This window comes from Acomys minous, assembly GCF_964271855.1.
Source record: "Acomys minous genome assembly, chromosome: 15".
Lineage (NCBI taxonomy): Eukaryota > Metazoa > Chordata > Mammalia > Rodentia > Muridae > Acomys > Acomys minous.
The window spans coordinates 75968207-75983068 of record NC_140497.1 but is presented as its reverse complement, the minus strand read 5'-3'; the positions used below and the strand labels follow the sequence as shown (position 1 = coordinate 75983068).

The 14862-nt window shown below is 44.3% G+C and overlaps 1 protein-coding gene across 2 annotated transcripts in view; it reads right to left on the bottom strand.

Annotated features, from left to right (window-relative positions):
• FRAS1 (Fraser extracellular matrix complex subunit 1) overlaps nucleotides 1-14862 on the bottom strand; it is a 408415-nt gene that overhangs the window by 93776 nt on the left and 299777 nt on the right. For both annotated transcript variants that reach the window (XM_084760406.1, XM_084760407.1), the window contains 6 exons: nucleotides 12545-12659; nucleotides 10469-10606; nucleotides 8039-8071; nucleotides 4960-5091; nucleotides 3978-4103; nucleotides 1397-1644 (listed from right to left, as the gene is read on the bottom strand). In XM_084760406.1, coding sequence (XP_084616532.1) covers nucleotides 1397-1644; nucleotides 3978-4103; nucleotides 4960-5091; nucleotides 8039-8071; nucleotides 10469-10606; nucleotides 12545-12659 — 792 coding nt within the window. The remainder of the gene's footprint in view (nucleotides 1-1396; nucleotides 1645-3977; nucleotides 4104-4959; nucleotides 5092-8038; nucleotides 8072-10468; nucleotides 10607-12544; nucleotides 12660-14862) is intronic.

The following is a 14862-nucleotide window of genomic DNA, read 5'->3' as shown; positions in this document are numbered from 1 at the left end:
ATCTATTGATTAAATCTGAATTCATATTTTTTTTTTACAAATTTATAACTTTCACAGGATCAAAAGACCATAACGTATGATAAAAAATAATCTGCCAATTAGAAATCGTTGGAGCTTTACTGAAACTGTACTGCACCCACAAGAGGAATCAAGTGGAATTCAGTCTTTTATCATTTAGGAAAAGGCAAATTTAAAGGGGAAAGCAATCTGTATGCTAGCCAATGCTTAATCAATTGTCTACTTTTTGGAACTGGGCTTTACAGTGAGAGTCTTCAGCCCAGACAAGAGTAACTGAAACCATACAGTGTTTCAAGGCAAGGAGTGGGGGACAGGCTGTTCACTGCAATTTTGAGGCCAGTGAAGGAAAAATTCAATACGAAGAATGATTGCCATTCATATAATTATGCTTCCTTTCAGAGCATAACAACTAATCATTATTATGTTTATATAGACAGTAGTTATCTCTTTATAACTTATAGAGCTGCAAAATAAGATTAATTAACCTCATTCTCCTTTGCCCCAGATGCAGACTCAAAGAAGGCAGGTGAGTTTAATTACCAAGATCACTTAATCAAGCTTGAGCCAGACATGGGGGAAATCCCTTCTCTAACTACTCACCTCCTAGGGCAGGAGATGGCCAGCAGGCCAATAGCCTGGCCTTGGAAATCTACATCTATTCCATCTAGACAGGACAAGAACAAAGCTGGTAAAAGTCAGCTTTCCCCCAGGAAGCCAGGACCAGCCATTAGCCCCTCATCGCCAATCAGGCCGATTTCTTTCCTAAAATTCCCAGCTGAACTCTGTTCACTACACTCGAAACAACAAATCTGGAGCTTTTATGACAAGGGAACTGTTGCCTTTTGACAATCACATGGCCTTGGAGTTCCTGATGTTTTCATTGCATTTCTTCTTCTTTTTGTGAATAGGTACATCTGTGGCATAGACGCATGCGTATGCATGTTCACATGTGTATACATGAGCGTGTGTGGACCAAACTTGCTCATTGAGTTACTGTAGCCAGCCAGCTAGCACAGGGGAGCTCTTCTCCACTCTGAGTGCTGAGGTTATGGGCTGGCTGCTGTGTCCATATGGCTTTTACATGGGTCCTGCCGATCTGAAGCCCAGGCTCCACAGTGGAGCAGCCACTGAACCACTTTACCCACGGAACCACGTCCTCAGCTCTCATTGGAGATTTACACTCACTTGTCTACTGCCGAGACACTGAGAGGAGCCTGACGGTGCAGTGTGAGTCCAAAGAAAGAGCAAGGAGGCTGAGAAAAGAGCCTTTCGCGCAGTATAAACCTGCTGCCTCAAAGACCCAGCCGTGGTGGTGCAGATTCCTATAGGCAGCCCAGTCAGCAGTGCAGGGAACAAAAGCATAAATGTCACAACTTACCACGTAGGCAAGGTGTGACCTGGTGATTACGGCCGTACGCTGACTGCCAACGTCCATGCTCAGGGACGACCCAGGGGCCAGTCGAGGCCCTCGGTTCTCTGACGGGGACACCTTCACTTTTACTTCCGCTGTTGTCACGGTCAGGCCGTCTGTGACTGAGATCTCCATGTTGTCCTCCCTGGCAGAGGACCCGTCATGTACGTACTGCAGGGCATTTCTCTCAACTTCATCGTATGTGAAAGTGTCACCTTCCAAGAACAAAACAAACCCAAACCGTAAAGCCAGTGACTTCTGGGAATAAGTGTTTCTTGTTTGCACAGCACCTTTATTCTCCTGATGTCACAGAATCATGGACTCTGGGACATAGGATCTAATCAGTCTTACTGCCGCCCAGCCAGTGCAGGAGTCTCTCTACATCACTGTGGGGAAAGGGTGGCTTAGCCCGCCCTGCCACACTTTCCAAGGTGAGAGGCCGTTAAATGAAGTAGCCAATTTTTCTGGATGTATTTTGTATTTTAGGGTTCTAAATCATACTGAGCTAAAACTGGGCTCTGGGAAAGCATTCATCACTCCCAGTTCTAGAAGAATGAAGAACAAGCTCATATTCCTTTGGGGCATCCCTCTTCTAGTGGTGGTACGTAATATTTCTTGAATACTTAAGAAAAGAGATGCCAGCCGGGTGTGGTGGCGCACGCCTTTAATCCCAGCACTCGGGAGGCAGAGGCAGGCTGATCACTGTGAGTTCAAGGCCAGCCTGGTCTACAAAGCGAGTCCAGGACAGCCAAGGCTACACAGAGAAACCCTGTCTTGAAAAACAAAACAAAAAAACAAACAAACAAAATAAGCAAAAAAACAAAAGAGATGCCACTCTCTGATCTATCAGAGTCATCATTCAAATTTGAGTGCTTAGGTTTGTTTGTTTTTAAGTTAAAAATGTGAAAATACAATTGAGGGCAGGCCCTTATTCTGAACACTGGCGTGCGATGGAAGTTGTTTCCTGACATTAAAAGTGCAAATCGCATAGCTCAGGGCGCTAATTTATAACATATCACCCTGACAGATAAAAACAGGTCCTGTGGGAAGTTTCAGGACCACAGAGGTTTGCAGAGAACAGAGTTAAATGCAATTCAAATTTACCTCTTAAAGTGTAAGTTTGATTAGACTTTTAGAAAATTTAACTCACAAATGCTAAAGTTGCTCAAAGTTTTGGGAACCATGAAACTTTTATTTTTAATGAAGCATTGTCTTCAGTAACAGCTGTCATGATTCCACAGAACACAGCTGGGGAAATAATTCTGGAAGCCGTCTTCTGAGCATCCTTTGCAGTCTGCAGCTTCCTTACTCCAATGACTGATCGTCCATTCTGAGACCGAGGACTTCGTCTCCACATTTACCTTCTATGTCCCAAGCACACTGATGCTTCACTAATGCTGATGGTCGCTGCATCTAAAAATAGCTACTAACTCTTTATCAGCACCTCAAATGCCATGTACCCAGTACAAGTGCAGGGTAAACGCAACTGGTGTAAGTGCGGGGAGAGAGGGGGCCCAGGAACAGGACAATGGCAGCTTTGCCCTCCTCCTGGGGTGTTGGAAAGCAGGCCTAATGCTGCTCCCTTTTTCACTGCTTTTGTGATGCCCAGGTGCCTATTAGTTGTTCTTTACATTTTTAATCTGCATTTAAGGACAAAGAATGACCCAGCCCAGGGAAATTCGGAAGACTGTACTACCGCATCTCTAAAAAGGAGGCAGCATTCGGGGATTTGGGAAAGCACAGATTATGGAAGTGAGCTGGATTTCCTGGGTAACTACTTTAGGAAAGAATGTTCACTTTGATATACAGGGCTCACTATATTAAAAAAAAAAACCACATAGGTTCTCATTGCTTTCTGCATGCTTTTCCATACTCCCTAAATGGTCAATGGGCATTTAAAATTACTTTTAGATTTACTTTATGTGCGTGAGTGCTTTAGCCTGTACATATGGATGTGCACCATGTGTGTTCTTGGTGCCTGAAAATATCAGAAGAAGGCATTGGACCTTCCGGAACTGGAGTTACAGATGGCCGTGAGACGTTCTGGGTGGGGGGTGGGGGGTGCTGGGAACTAAACCTGGGTCCTCTGCAAGGGCAGCACATGCTCTTAACTGCTGAGCCAACTGTTTTGCCCCAGTATATAATATTTATAGCCAAAGAACACACAGTTGATACCACCTTAAAAAACTGGCTATGCACAGTTTAGATAACATTTTAAAGTAAGCCCCCCCTTTTTTTTAATGGATGAAGAAACATCTTAGAAGTAAAAATACTAGAGCCTTAGACATATACTGTAAAGATTCACATATCAAATTAAGAGAGCATATGAAAAGCTGAGCAAAATGGAATTTCATCACCCAGTCCCACATGCTGCTTCCCAGATTTTAGACCACAGCTGGGGCAGATTGGGGCTAGAGGGCATGTGGCAGGGGAAGATGTCTGAAGTCTAGACCAAAAATGTCTTTTCTCCTATTTTATGCCCTCAATGCATTTCACTCTTTTTCCTGAGTCACTTTTCAAAAAGGCCAGGTACAGAGAATGTAGCTACCTGCAGCTACGGGCCCGGATGACTCTGCTGTGTACTTCAGGAGTGCACCATGGCGTGGAGGTTTCTGAAGCTGAAAGAAGAGCTCTTCTGGTACCACCTGAGCATCTCCCGCTACCACCTGTAGGCCTGCAGGAAGGAGAAAGAGGCCAGCTACAGCTACAGCCACAGCCATAGCTGTGTGCTCGCCACAGATCAAAACCACAGGCCAGACTCAGGTCTGGTGGCAAGTAATCCAGAATCATACATAAAATAAAAATAAGTCAAGACGATGGCCATCAAGAAAGCAATGGATAGTATAAAAATGACTTTCACTGTTGTCTATATGCTTGTTTACATAATACTGCTTTCTATAATTTGGGTCACATTATAGAAATTACATAATTAACTTCAGGACAAAATCCACATGTAGAAAACACAGATGGATCTACAAAGTTATGCCTAAACAAAAGCCACAGTGTGTGCTGCCCACTAATAAGATGCCTTTGGTAGGAATAAACAAACAAACAAACTGTAAAGAATACGTGTATTTAGAAATGAATAAAATCATGCATAAGATGGGCAGCTGCCGCTCCTCAGAGCTCCTGAAGGTCACTGCAATCTGTCACTTCTGTTCCCCATCACTTTCTAAACAGAAACCAGAAACAGTCACTGAAGCCTGCTCCCTCAATTCTCCCCTCAGCTCGGTTACTTTATATTGAAGCAAGGATAACAAATCAAACTCCTGGAGGCTGGGGAATAAATTCTGCATAGCATTCCATCACAACAACGCTGGCCTCTGAAGGGCCCATTTCCTCTCCTCCAGCTCTCGCTACGGCTGCACTTGCATAAGGATGGGCAGGAGGGTGGATGCAGGCAGGAGTGCACACACTTCTGGAAGAGGAGGTCACTGCCTTTGGGCCACCATCAGGAAGTCTCTAGGAGATTGCTGTGGCGGTCCAATCCAGTTTCCAAGCCACACTTCTTTCAGGCCCCCAGGTCTTACCTAAAGAGGTGCGGCCTCCAGGGCTGACCTCCAGCAGGGGAGCCCTGACGTGAAAGGCTGGTGGTTGCTCATCAGAGTGGAGTAAATGAATGGTAAGAGCCATCTCCGGACTCGTGTGGTGTCCATCAGAAACTGGCAAGGGTAAAGACAAAGACACACACACACACACACACACACACACACACACACACACACAGACACACACACACGAGATTGAGTACATACATGCATATCAATTTATAGTCTGGTCATCTTTAGCCTATTTCCACAAATACTTTGTAAAAATGTTTAAAAATAGGGAAAAAGCAACAATTATGAGCAATTCTACCAAATCTTTTTCTATGGATAAGACATGAAAATCCATAAAGGCAAAGTTATTTTAAGAAGGTAGGCTTACCATTTTGAGGAGTCTTAGTGGGAAGTAATATAAAATAAGCACTTGAAACACAAATAACAAAGAGCCCCCGGCAAGATACCATATAGCTCAGTCTGGTCTCCAACTCACTATATAACCAGGTATGACTTTGAACTTCTCACTGTTCTGGTCCTGTCTCAACCTCCCATTTGCTATGTTTAAAAATATGTGCTCTCAGGGCCTGGAGATATGGCTCAGTTTTTAAAAGCAGTGGATGCTCTTCCAGAGGTCCTAAGTTCAACTCCCAGCAACTATGTGGTGGCTCACAACCATTTGAATTAGGATCTGACTCCCTCTTCTGGCTCATATATATAACAGCACTCATATACATAAAATACATAAATAAATTTTTAGAAAAATATGTGTTCTTAAGTGGTACCACCAAGGACTTTCATTCATGAAAAGGTCCTTGAATCAATCCATTCTTTCATTATTCAAGAAAAAGCATTTTCTTTTCAGAATTCCTTTTTAGGAGTGACTCTGTTTCATATATATATATATATATATATATATATATATATAATTTTTTAAGCAGGATAGAAAACACTTTCTTTCCAAGTGTCTCACAACATTTGTGTGCAAGTAAGCAGACCCATTTTCATCCTGTCCTTATGCACACTGCCATAAGTAGAAGACATCACTGCAAAACGACAACCTTATGCTTCGTTTTCCTGCTTATGTCCATCCAAGAGGCTCCCCATTCTTCTACAGGAAGTGAAGGCAGAACTGTCTAACCCTTGACTCTTCCGTTTTTTTCCATAGCTCAACATTCTTTTTCCCTCCCTAAACCCAGGTGTACTGGATGCTGGTATACAGTGTGCTATTGCCATGGTGACAGAAAGTACACCTGCTGACTATTCTAAAGGACTTTTCATTTGTAGATGGTTTCAGGGACCCAGTTTCTTTCATTTCTTCTGGACTGGGTGGCAAGTCAGCAGGGATGTACGCTCCTTCACAAGGTAAGGCATGACTCGGGCACGATGGTTTCCCTGGGGTTGTTTTGGGTCTGTCTTGTCCTTGGGACAGATCCAGGCGACTGAGACCTTACAAGACACAGTTCACGTCTATCTTCATGTGTATCACAGAGAAACCCCAAGGAGGCCCTTGGAAGGACAGGGGACAAAATTCACATGGAAATTAAGGCTTTGTGGCCACGGCCATCTTAAGAAAGTATCAAAGTAATTGTCACTGTTCTGTATGAATGTTTGATCTCCTTCTCTTTGGATGACCAAAGATAGAGACGGGGGTGTTTAACTTCGAAGGCTTGTGGACAAACATACACTTTCCTGTTAATTTTAGTGGACGCAGAGCTCTCTTGAGGTTCCTAGGGTTTATAACAGAAATCTCTGTATTTAATAAAAGAAATAGTTGTGAAACTGCAGCTGTATTTACTGTTGCTTCCATTGGTTTTACTTAAGTAGGGAAAGCTCAGGGGGACCTCAACACCTTTACATAGCAGAGAACAGCAAAGGCCTGATGCGGCAAGAGCCGTGGCCCAATCCCACAGCTGTTCATGGCGACCAAACACACGCTTGCCTCTTGAGAGGTAGAAACTATGTAAGTAGAAACCATACCATGCCACATGGGTGCAGTGTTTGGGAAGCAGATGCAAAAAATTGAGAAGACAAATATTACGAATTGCACATCTTCTCCCTCTTAAGGAGTGTTTCTGCTTTCTCCGAGAAACAGTCACACTGCTTATTTGGGTTAAATGCTTCCTGTGGGCCCAATTTGCCTGATGTGTGTTCCTCACCCAGAACTGCTCCGCAGAGGGCCTGTGCTTATCATAAAGCCAGTCAAGTCAGGAGCACCGACTGTCTTTCTCTTCTTAGATAAACCACCTCTTTCTGCAGGTTAACGTCAGGGCTTGGGCTGCTCACTGCCTTGGTTTATTATCTGTGCCGTTCAAAATTCTCTACCACCAAACTCCTTTCCAAGAGGTAGCTGTCTTCCTACTAGATTGAAGAAGCGTTTCCCTTAAGACAGAAGTCGCCCTGCCGCTCCCCCCAAAAAACTCACAAAAGAATCCTGGGCTGAAATCAAGATAGTTTAGGTCAGCCCAAGGCCCATTCTTTTAGCTTTATGAAATCAAAGAATATTTACTTCCAGATCCTGGGGAAGTTAACTGCTGACCTTCTACCTCCTCAAACCTTCCTGTTAGAAGGATGAGGCATGCCACTTCCTTTATTTTCCATGGCCTACCCAGTTATACCTCAGACTACATAACTATCCCACACTGCCGGTCAGGAACTTGGATTAAATGTTGCTCTGTCCTTTTCCAGTGGTAGTCGTGACCTGCAGGATGCTTAGCCTGAAAATGCTGAAAACAGCACCCATCTTTGAAACACTCCTTGGTAGCTCCTACGACAACATTTATTGTAAATCAATTTTTTATAAAAAGGCACTCATGGGTACTGAGTGTATGAATCACCTGCAGGTCACTCACTAAAAATAAACTGACAGTGGGGTTCACATATCCGTGATGCAATGCTGCCACTTCACTGCATGATTTTTCCCCTCAAAGAGAAAAGAAACACAGGGGAGTTTGAGGAAAGTCTTTTCTGTCCCTCCAACATTTCTGTCCCCATGAAACACATAACTTCTAGAAAACGAAAGGGAAGGGCACGCTCTGGTCTCTAATAAAAGTGAGGTTAAAGTCTTTACCTGTGAAGTAAAATCTCACTGATTCTGGGAGACCTGAAAGAGCAAGAGAAGAAAACCAGTGAACTAAACATTTCGGGATCAGCAAGAGGAGGGGGAAGGCACATATTACAGAGAGGCGGTTAAGGAGATAGGTAGAAGATGCTTAAATCTAAACTGTTGTGGTTCAAGGAGCAATCAGGATGTCCTCTGCTCCTGGAATGCAGGATTTAATGATGCCAGCATCAATTGTAAGTATAAAAGGACATTCACACTGGAATAATTTGGTGTCACAGCAGTTAGGATGATTTATAATACATCCATTCAGATCCTATTTTATCAGTACATAAAATCCTACAAACTGGTGAGCGTGGGTGATGGATAATGCTGACAGCGTTCAGCGGGCGTTGGGTCGGGGGGGGGGTGGGGGGAGGGTGTCTCAGTTTCACTGTAGAACTGAATGACATCCAGGACATTGATTTACACACTGTAACTGTGAGAGATTTACCGGTGGCATGTCTCCCATAGATTAGACAGGACATGCTCTACTCTCTCCAAAGAGGCTCACGGAACCAAGACAAGTGTAGCTGACTTGGAAATCACTTTCACCACAGCTGACGTGTTTGCTTTCCCTCTAATCCCAGGATAGCCCAAGTTTCCTGTAAAGTAGGTCTTTGCAAAGTAGGAGTTAGAGAACCGTGACTACTCTCACGGACTATTGGTTAACCAGTTACTAAGTACTTAGGCTATTCCTCGGAGAAGAGGCCTCGGCCTACCCATAGGGGTTTTTCAATCTAATTGAACAGTTAATCATTTTCTGGATGACTGAAGTTATACTAAATAATGACAAATACCAGTTTATGTTTACCATAATAATAATAATAAAAAAGAAACTCCACAGTTATTTAACCTATGTTCAATTTACTAAGAGAAATCACCAGTTGTTTTCCTTGAATAAATTCACAATATAAAAGTAATACCATCTATTTATCAAGTTATATAGTCCATAGCCCTTACACATCATAAGAGATGGGCGCAAAGACTTTTAGAATCACTCCAAGGTGACCATATAGTGGGGAGGAGATCCCCTTCGGTCAGAGATCTAGGGGAGGGGAATAGGGGGAAAGCGGGAGGCAGGGAGGAGTGGGAAGATACAAGTGATGGGCTAACAGTTGAGTTGTAATCTGAATAAATTAATAAAAAAGAAAAGAAAAGAAAAAGAATCACTCCAAGGTACAGAACTTGAGGGCAAGGGATCACAACCACCACCTCCTAGCTGTGCTGACTTCAGGGTCACGGGGAAGAGGTGGTGGGCAGCCTCAAGGCTATCCTGCTGTGGTGGAGGGGCACGTGCTGGCTTTAATTAATTAACAAACTTTTCATCAGTTTGCTTTTCTACTCAGTCTTGTTTTTTTTTCTTCAGGATAAGTCTCAACTATTTTTGGTTTTCCCCAACCTAACATTTTCATTAACTGTTTTGGGATTTCTGCTCAGTCTTTTAAAAGAAAACATTTAGCTTGTCCTCTGTCAGATCCCAGATCGCCTGTGTCCTCCAGGCCCACATGCGTGGACTCTTCCCTGAGGTACTGCGGTCCACGGTGGACTCAGCTTCCTAGTCTGGCCTCCTTGTCAAGTCCACTCGTGTCACCGTGTGAAAGAGCCCTCATGAAAGCCATTCCCGTGGCTTCAAACTTCCGCTGGGCTCTTCGCAGTCTCGGGTTATACGCCCAGGTCTTTACAAGCTTCTGTGGAACATCAAGTCCGGCCTATCTCTCTCCAGTCAGGCTCATCCCTGCCTGCTCTGCTAGATGCTGTGCTTCACAGAAATACCACAGCCTTCTCTTGCTCTCCCTAGACTGTCACATTTTCTTCTACCCAAGGCCTCATGGGTAGCACATTGTCTTCTGCCACAATTGTTCTCCCTGCGTCCCCACTTGCTCCTTTAGCTGTGTTAGCCACTCTCATCGCACTTGGACAGCCACCTATTAATCCTCGGTCTACGTCAGTCTTCTTATGCTTAATTTTACCATAGAACCTTTCTCCTTTTTCCAGCGCTCTTATCTCCCTCGGCAACAAAATATTTATTATTGTAACTTATAAAATATCTTGTCACTATTACAAAGACCCAATAGTTTCTACACTTAACCCCTCTTCAGTCCAAGAACAGGGCCAATATCTCTTCTTGATTTCTGCTCTATGCCTGATCCCTCAACCAGTGACTGACACACTGGAACCAATAAAAGTTGGCTGAAAGTATGCCTATGTATGTGAATTCATGATAAAAATAAGACTCAGACCTGAGCCCAAGTCATATACAGGCTCAAGGGCCCTAAGATATTTTGAATAAGTGTCAGCAAGCTGTCTGTACACAGGTATTTGGGAAGAGATGGAGAAGTAGCCATGAAGATTGTGAGGGACTTGGGGGCCTTAAGGCAGAGAAAAAAAAAGCGTTACCAGCAAATGAGAAGGCCATGAGCTCCTGGAGGTGGGGAGCTGCAGCAGGAGGGCGATACATGATCCGGCCCTGGTTAATATCTTCCTGAGTGAAATACTGGATGGGAGAGTGTGGCTGGTCTCTGTGCTCAATGGTACCTGGGGAGGAAGAGACTCACATAAGCGTAGACAGCAACTTCCGGATGACAGGCTGGCCAGGTCCACCAAACAGGTTCCCTTGCTCATGAGTGGGAGTTTTTACCATTCAGGAGCACTTGACCCAGAGTTGTCCTTGCACTGCTGTTGTCAAGTTACTTAAGAAATAAATACAACTGGAGCCAGGAGATGGTCCAGCCAGTAAAGCACTTGCTAGGCAAGCATGAGGACCCAACTCTGAATACCCAGAAGCCATGGCTGAGCATAACAGCACACGCCTGCAATCCCTCACACTGGGAGAGGGAAGTGGGAAGACTCGTTGGGGTTTGTACCTCGGTAAATGCCCAGGTTCAATGGGAAAAACCGCTCTACCAATGAGGTGGCAACAAGAGAGGAAGACTTCTGAGTTCAACCTCTGGTCTCCACAGGCACATACGCATGCATACCTGTACACATCTGAGCAAATGTATATACATATGTGCACACAGAGAGCTAGGTAGATAGATAGATAGATAGATAGATAGATAGATAGATAGATAGATAGTTGGATGGATAGATGGATGGATGGATGGATAGATAGATAGATAGGCAGATACATGAGAGAAGGAAAGGGAGGAGGAGGAGGAGAGAAAGAGAGAGAAAGAGAGAGAGAGAGAGAGAGAGAGAGAGAGAGAGAGAGAGAGAGGGAGAGAGAGACCCAGAGCAGAGTCTTCACTGTGATTCAGGGAACATAAACCATGCATGGTAGGGTTCAAATCTTTGCTACTAATGTAGTTCAGTGCACATGATCTTCCATAAGTCAACAACATACTATTACCACTATGAAACTTCCAACTGAGTTTCAATACAAAGGTCAAGAGGTGTCTAAGACATGGGCTCAACATGATCTTCCGATGAGGTGTCAAAGAAATGTTTTTCTGGATTTCCTTTTAATTTCAGACACTCTCCCCATTTCTGTGATGATCCCAGCAACAAAACCATGGGTCCTGACTATTCTAAGGCAGACCTAGGTGCTTATACCACTCAGTTGATGAGCAGTGCTCTAATGGCTACAGGTTGACCTGCAGCTCAGAAACTTTGCAGGTTATGCTGTGTTCATCTCTTCTGTCTTATTTAGTGTTCAGAAGAAGGCACACGAGGGTCTCGGTGTTGAACTAACTCACCTTCTGATATGGGCGGTCATTCTTCAGGAAGCTGCCTAGACCAGCCTGAAAACTCACACCAGAGGGAAAATCTCTAGATACAATTTAATGCCTTTTCATTTCCTTAGCTTTTATCAAAGGGCAATGGAGTTGCACTATTACACTCTTTTTCTTCTTGGGGTTGTGATAATGAGAAAGGCTTCCTGCTTGAGGGAAAGGCAGTTGCACAGCCAAGAGAGAGTTGCCCCTACAGAAGCTGGTCTTCCTATGACCTCTTGTGGGCACAAGCTTATGAGTTAAGCCCAGCAGTGCAAGAACTAGAGGCCGGCGATTGATGGCAGGTGCCACCTGGCCTCCGCCTGTAGTTACATATTTTCATTTCTTCCTATGGGAAGAGGCACTTCCCCAGTTGGAGAAGGCACTGAGTATATGTGTGGCTCCTCCCCTTGAGCCTGTGACGGAAGCTCCAGTCAGAAGCATTTGTTCATTTTTATCTGTTTATCTGTCCAAACCTCTTCAGAGCCCTTTTCCAAACAATGCCTGCATGTGTAGTTCTGCAAGTGCTGGAGAGGGTTACTGTATCTCTGGTATAGCTCTGTCAGAGCCCAAGCCAATATACACCCACTTCCTCTTTTATTATTATTTTTAAACCAGAGGACACAAGCACAGGGCATGAATATCAGTTCCTCCACAAATATCGCTGCGTAAAAGAATCAGGCTGAAGCCCAGAGTTATTCAGACTGGTCCAGAATCACAAAGCAAGCGCATCACTCAAAAGTGACTTCACTGAATATCTTACCTTGATTTGGATGCAGAGGTAGGGTGATATTGTATATAATTTTCCCACTGGGACTCTCTGACTTCACAAAGGATAAGGCATGAGGCTGAACGACAGTCGGGCCATCTTCTCGAGCCTAGACAAAATGGAGGACACAAGAAGAAGAAGAAGAAGAAGAAGAAGAAGAAGAAGAAGAAGAAGAAGAAGAAGAAGAAGAAGAAGAAGAAGGAAAACACAGAGGCAGATGGTCACAAGAGCCAGAGGCAAAACCAAATCTTATTAAGAAAGCAAAAGCAAATTTGCTCTGGGCTTTTAAATTAGTCTCACTTGTCAAGATCATCTCCAAAGTTTAAACGAAGGATCTGGTCTTTCACACTATGAATGTGGCCAGCCCAGAAGCCTTTCAGGTGATCCAGGCTTGAGCAAACTCCCTCACACTCTGATTCCTCCCTCCTCTACAGTCCTCAAGTGTGAGTCAGAGCTTGCCATTGGGGTCCCCTTATGATTACAGCTTCTCCAGATGGAACCTGTAGTAGAACACCTTTGGGAAATAAGGCATCACCTCCACAGCTGGCTCACTGCAGCTCTGCTCCTCTAACTCCACGGGCTAAGGGTGACTCTAGCATGTCATGGGAAGGGCAAGGTTGAAGTCTTAGCCTCCGTTGGGTTCTTCAGAGAGTTCTTGTACCCCAAGCCTTACTAAAGGGAACTGTTGGGCATTTGGGCTTCAGAGGGCTAAAGATGAGGCCAGCTCTGATACCAAAGGTGCCTAGCTTAGCTGCTTGCATTCAGAAACATTTGCTTATTAAAGCACATGAAAATCGCCTCTGTTATCTTTGCTTCTATTGCACTATTCAGAGGAATTAAACAGCACCATTCGCTTCTGCCTTTCAATGAACAAGGGGAGCAATATTAACTGGACAGAGAGGCTGCAGTTCCCACCATCCATCCACCCCCTCAGATCCACACCTAAGAACAGCGATGCTCAAAAGCCCAAAAGGCAAAGGTCAGACTCCCATCTCCTGCATGACAGTGGGGTTGAGGGCAGCTGACACAAAACCACAGTGTATCAAGAAATAAAGGGAACACTAGTGTGAGCCTGAGGCCTGTGCTTGGGTCACAGGTGCTGTTTGAGAACAGAACAAAGTAGCCTGTCCACTGCAGGCGCTTCCCAACTGACCCTGAAGGTAGGGTAGAGCTTCACAGACTCTCCTATCTTTAACGTCCTGCTCAGTTCAGGAGGAATTTCCCCATTTCGAAGAGGATTAAGTGGGGCTCACTCCTGCTCATCAGAGGGTGTGGTATTCTTATTTTTAACCATAAAAAGCTGAGGGCTGCAGTTGCTCTGTAATTGTCCCAAAGGCATAGCTGTCCCAGGGAGAGGCAGCACCTGCAGGTTAGGACAATCCCCTACAGGGAAAAAAAAAGTCATATTTCAGGCACTTGCACAGGTCTGGAATGTAACGAGCAAGAAAATTAAAATTTCAAACAGCAGCTGGTCTTCCCCCACCCTGCTCTGCTAACATAAAACAAGTAAGGACAACAAATTAAAAATGCATGCCTCGCAAAAGATGTTTCTAGACCATCCATGTGGGTATGGATACATGGACAAAAGCAGTGCAACTTCAATGCTCTGTTCATCAGCACCTTTCTGATGTCAGAACCACTACTCCCAAAGTGCCATGGAATACTTCTGAAAATTCATATGCTTCTAAACAATAAAGTGATAAGACCATAATTGTTATGGACATAGGACTCCTGAAAAGGGAAACAGGTTCTAGCCAAGACATTCTATTTTGGAACTTAAAGATCCCATGCCTTTACTAATCAAAAATAGATATTATGTATAGAGGACTTAATTTTCCAAAGCAGTACTGAGGCTGTAATGTACCAAAGTAATCAATTTTAATTTGGGGGGGGGGAGAGACTCAATATTCATCAATTAAACACATTAGAAAGCGAGAGAATAAACTTTGTGGAAATCATTACAGAAGACATCTTTGTTATCACATCTGGCCAAAGATTAAGAATAATAGTTTTCATCACACTCACATCTCCTCTGACTACATCTAGAACCCAAATCCTTCTCTCCCCCGATGTCCCTGCTCTGCTGACAGCCAGCCTCTCCCATAGTGGCCTCACACTGCTCTCCCCGTGCCTGCTAGCTGTTTCAGCCAAAGGACATTGAGTCTTCTTCCTCGTCTTTCCACGGCATGCAGTGCAGAAGCCAGGTCCTCACAGTGATCTTGGCCCTACTGGATGTCCCGGTTGCCTTGTGTAAACTCATCCCCAAGTGAGGCCACCATACCTCCTTGTGTTCCTGACTTCCATGAAAGGCA